Below are 3,218 nucleotides of genomic sequence, written 5' to 3'. Positions count from 1 at the left end.
TACATATTTTAATTTATGTGTTTAAAATAAATAGCCTAATAACGTGATATTTCATATGAGAAATGTAATAATAAAAATGAAATGTAATATAGTCGAAAATATAGTGATGTTATGACGAACATATATGATTCTATACAAAATAAATTTTCTAATATGTTATTTAATAAATATGAACAAAAATTGTATAAAATTATGAAATTTATAACAAAAATATTTTAGCATTCTATATTTTAGTATTTTTAGTATTTTTATACAATTTTTAGTATTTTTATACAATTTAATTATATTACATATAATGAATAAAGACCAAACACACACAATAATACGATTTAAAATATATCAATAAAATATTACAATGTTTTTTTGCTCAATGTTCTTTCTCTTTCCCTTCAGTCATGAATTTAAATATAAAACATATGGATCTTATCACGCTATAAATTGGCAGATACATTGTTTGTTATTTGTGCAAACCATATTTATGCATAATTATTATAGCTATATGAAAGAAAAATATATGTCTATCTTTTTTTCCTAAAATTCTTACGACAGCTTTATAAAATATGAAATTGATATAACATATATTCTAGATTATTAGTTTTGATTATTGCCAATATAATGTTTGAAATATATCTGTTTGAAAATATAAATATATATATATAAAATATAAAAAAGTTTAAATGTATTGATTAATTTCATTTGTTAGCTATTCGCGGACTGTTATTCAAAAACAAAGTTTAAAAATCATCTATTATTAAGGACTAATTATATGATCTATTCAACTTATTATCCAAGTAGTTCATCCAGTTTAATCTGTTTTTTTATAACTATGCAAATTTGCGCTTGCTTGTTGTTCTCTGCCCAACTTTCTTCCATTAACTACGAGTATAATAGGAGTTTCAACACGAATAGATTTATAGTCAAATTCCTAAAAATAAAGGAAAAATATATTAATGTAAATTCGATAAAATCCGATTTGTGAAAATGTTCTTACAATACTAACATTATTCATATAGGAGAATTTTTGATGTATGACAAAAGGCTCTGGTATACCAACAGAATCCCCAACTGTAACTCCTCGACCTTTAGCTAGATTGTATACAGTAACAACAATACAGGTCTTTTGCTCATCCACAAGACAAAAAGCACTAAATAAAAATAAATAATTATTTATTTTAATAAATATTTTAAATAAAAAGATTATTTTTTTACATACATAATGACATGAATAAATACTTACAATGGAACACAATCCGAGTCTTGTATCCAACAAACTACTTTTCCAAATACAACTTTTTCGGTATTTACTCCAAGAGCTAGTTCTTTTAAAGAAATTAAATCTAATTTTAATGATTTTTCTCCGGATGTATATGATCCATTTTTGTATGGTCCTAAATGTTTAATATCCAGTGCCTATATTTAATCATAAACCTATAAATATGTTTGTTATACCAAAATCATATTACAATTATTAATATTTTATATTCTAGTAATTATTTCTTATTTTTATCATATAACTACCCGTATTAATTGGTATAATCTTTTCGGTTTTACATGTCCATTGTAATTAATTGAATTTTGGATATCTTTAAGATATTTTAGTAATTCATCTCGTTTGTTGCGTGGTGTTTCCCATAATGGATCAAGTGCCATTGCAGTTTCAAATGATTTTAATGCTAAGTTATATTCTTCTTGATATTTTAGAGCCTAAAACAAATTTCGAATAGTTTTAAACAATTAAAAAATATTAAACATTAAATAAAGATTACAAAATTTAATCAACACTTACTACTGCCTTATTATAAAATAAATCCGGGTTACTTCTTGCAATGATATCTTTCTCCTAACAAAAAGAAAACAACAGTTTCAATTTTCAAAGAACAATATGTTGTATATATTATATACAATGATATATAATTAAATGAGAAAAAATGAATAAATATTCATGACTAATTTACCGCTTGTATGTATGCTGACATGCATAGACGTAAGGTAGTTGGGTTTTGTGCAATTGTAAAGAAAGAAGACAAGTAAGAATTTCCTAGTATGGCCCAAGAAATTCCATCGGTTGTATCGAGGCTTACAGCTTCTTTAGCATATTCAACTCCTTGTTGGATATTTTTTATCCGTTCATCAATAGATGAAGTTTGTTCTTGTCTAAGCACCATTGATAAATTTCGCAAAGATACTTTGTTCCTACCCTGAAGAAAATAAAAAGTATATATATATATATAATAAATTCTTATAAATTCTAATAAAACATTTTTAGAGACTGAAAAGAAAGAAAATATACATGTTGCAGGGCACCAGTGAAACAATTTTTGGCTTGTTTTATATCATCATTCTTCCAATAACATTCCCCTAATTCATTCCACGCTTCTATTAATTTAGGTTCTAATTTCACAGCTTTACTTAAAAGTTCCTCTGCCTGTGGAATAAAACGATCCACTACATTTAGAGCTCTTCCTTTTAAATAATAATACTTCGCACGTGAGCCATCAATCTCATATCCTTTACACTCGTCAAATTTGCTCAGTGTGTCTTTCATTTCCTTTTCAACATCAGTATTTTTCTTTATTGCTTCATTGATAGAATGTGTTTCAAAGTAACGATCTCGAAAGAGATACAAGGCTTTTACTTTTTCCTAAAATCAATTACAACTAGCAGATATATACAACAGTAATACGCTTTAAATTAAATAAATTGTACAAAAAATATAATTCACATACTGTTAATGCTACAATCGGATCTTCCTTGATCGTATTTGAATTCTTTGCACCTGCAACAACTTTGTCATCTATAATTGCAGACATTTTTCTCAAACTATATTATGTGATGTGCAATAAATAAACATTATTCTATTATGCATCTATGTCTCTCAAACCAACTAAAACTTTATTTATAATTTCTTGCAATTATACGAAATTTCTCGTAGAATAAATCATTCCTAGGCCGATATTCATAGTCCGTTCTTATATTTAAGATCGTCTTAAGAACCCATTCAACCAATCAAATAGCTGCAATGCGGTCATTGATTGGTTGAATGGGTTCTTAAGACGATCTTAAATATAAGAACGGACTATGAATACCGGCCCTAAATTGTCAAAAGAAATAAGCATGCGTAAGTACGTAAAGATTACGGCTGTGTTCGCTTTGCACGCTCTCGCGCTGTGAGCATCATTTTGTCTTTATTGCACATCGAATATCAAACAAAGATAGAA

The 3,218-nt window shown here is 26.7% G+C and overlaps 1 protein-coding gene across 1 annotated transcript; it reads right to left on the bottom strand.

The window, feature by feature from the left end:
* Window positions 1-2,958, bottom strand: LOC145970806 (tetratricopeptide repeat protein 5). Its single transcript, XM_083097801.1, has 8 exons — window positions 2,727-2,958; window positions 2,291-2,641; window positions 1,956-2,198; window positions 1,787-1,840; window positions 1,519-1,704; window positions 1,238-1,410; window positions 1,001-1,145; window positions 1-925 (listed from the first exon to the last, which is right to left on the bottom strand). Exons 1-8 carry the CDS (start codon window positions 2,808-2,810, stop codon window positions 806-808), a joined length of 1,356 nt encoding a protein of 451 aa, XP_082953927.1. The 5' UTR covers window positions 2,811-2,958; the 3' UTR covers window positions 1-805.
* Between the last annotated feature and the right edge of the window lie 260 nt (window positions 2,959-3,218).

Source organism: Camponotus vicinus, unplaced genomic scaffold, assembly GCF_025532165.1.
Source record: "Camponotus vicinus isolate PSW18456_S1 unplaced genomic scaffold, iyCamVici1.0 SCAF_4, whole genome shotgun sequence".
Classification (NCBI taxonomy): Eukaryota; Metazoa; Arthropoda; class Insecta; order Hymenoptera; family Formicidae; genus Camponotus; species Camponotus vicinus.
The sequence above is the reverse complement of the archived record's forward strand: the minus strand, read 5'-3'. Positions and strand labels throughout refer to the sequence as shown.

Excerpts from the sequence above, each read along its gene's own strand:
- LOC145970806 (XM_083097801.1), bottom strand. The coding sequence starts at position 2,810 with ATGTCTGCAATTATAGATGACAAAGTTGTTGCAGGTGCAAAGAATTCA. Across the intron at positions 2,199-2,290 it reads TCACTGGTGCCCTGCAACAT|GGTAGGAACAAAGTATCTTT; the intron begins GTATATTTTCTT and ends TATTTTCTTCAG. Across the intron at positions 1,146-1,237 it reads GACTCGGATTGTGTTCCATT|TGCTTTTTGTCTTGTGGATG; the intron begins GTAAGTATTTAT and ends ATTTTTATTTAG.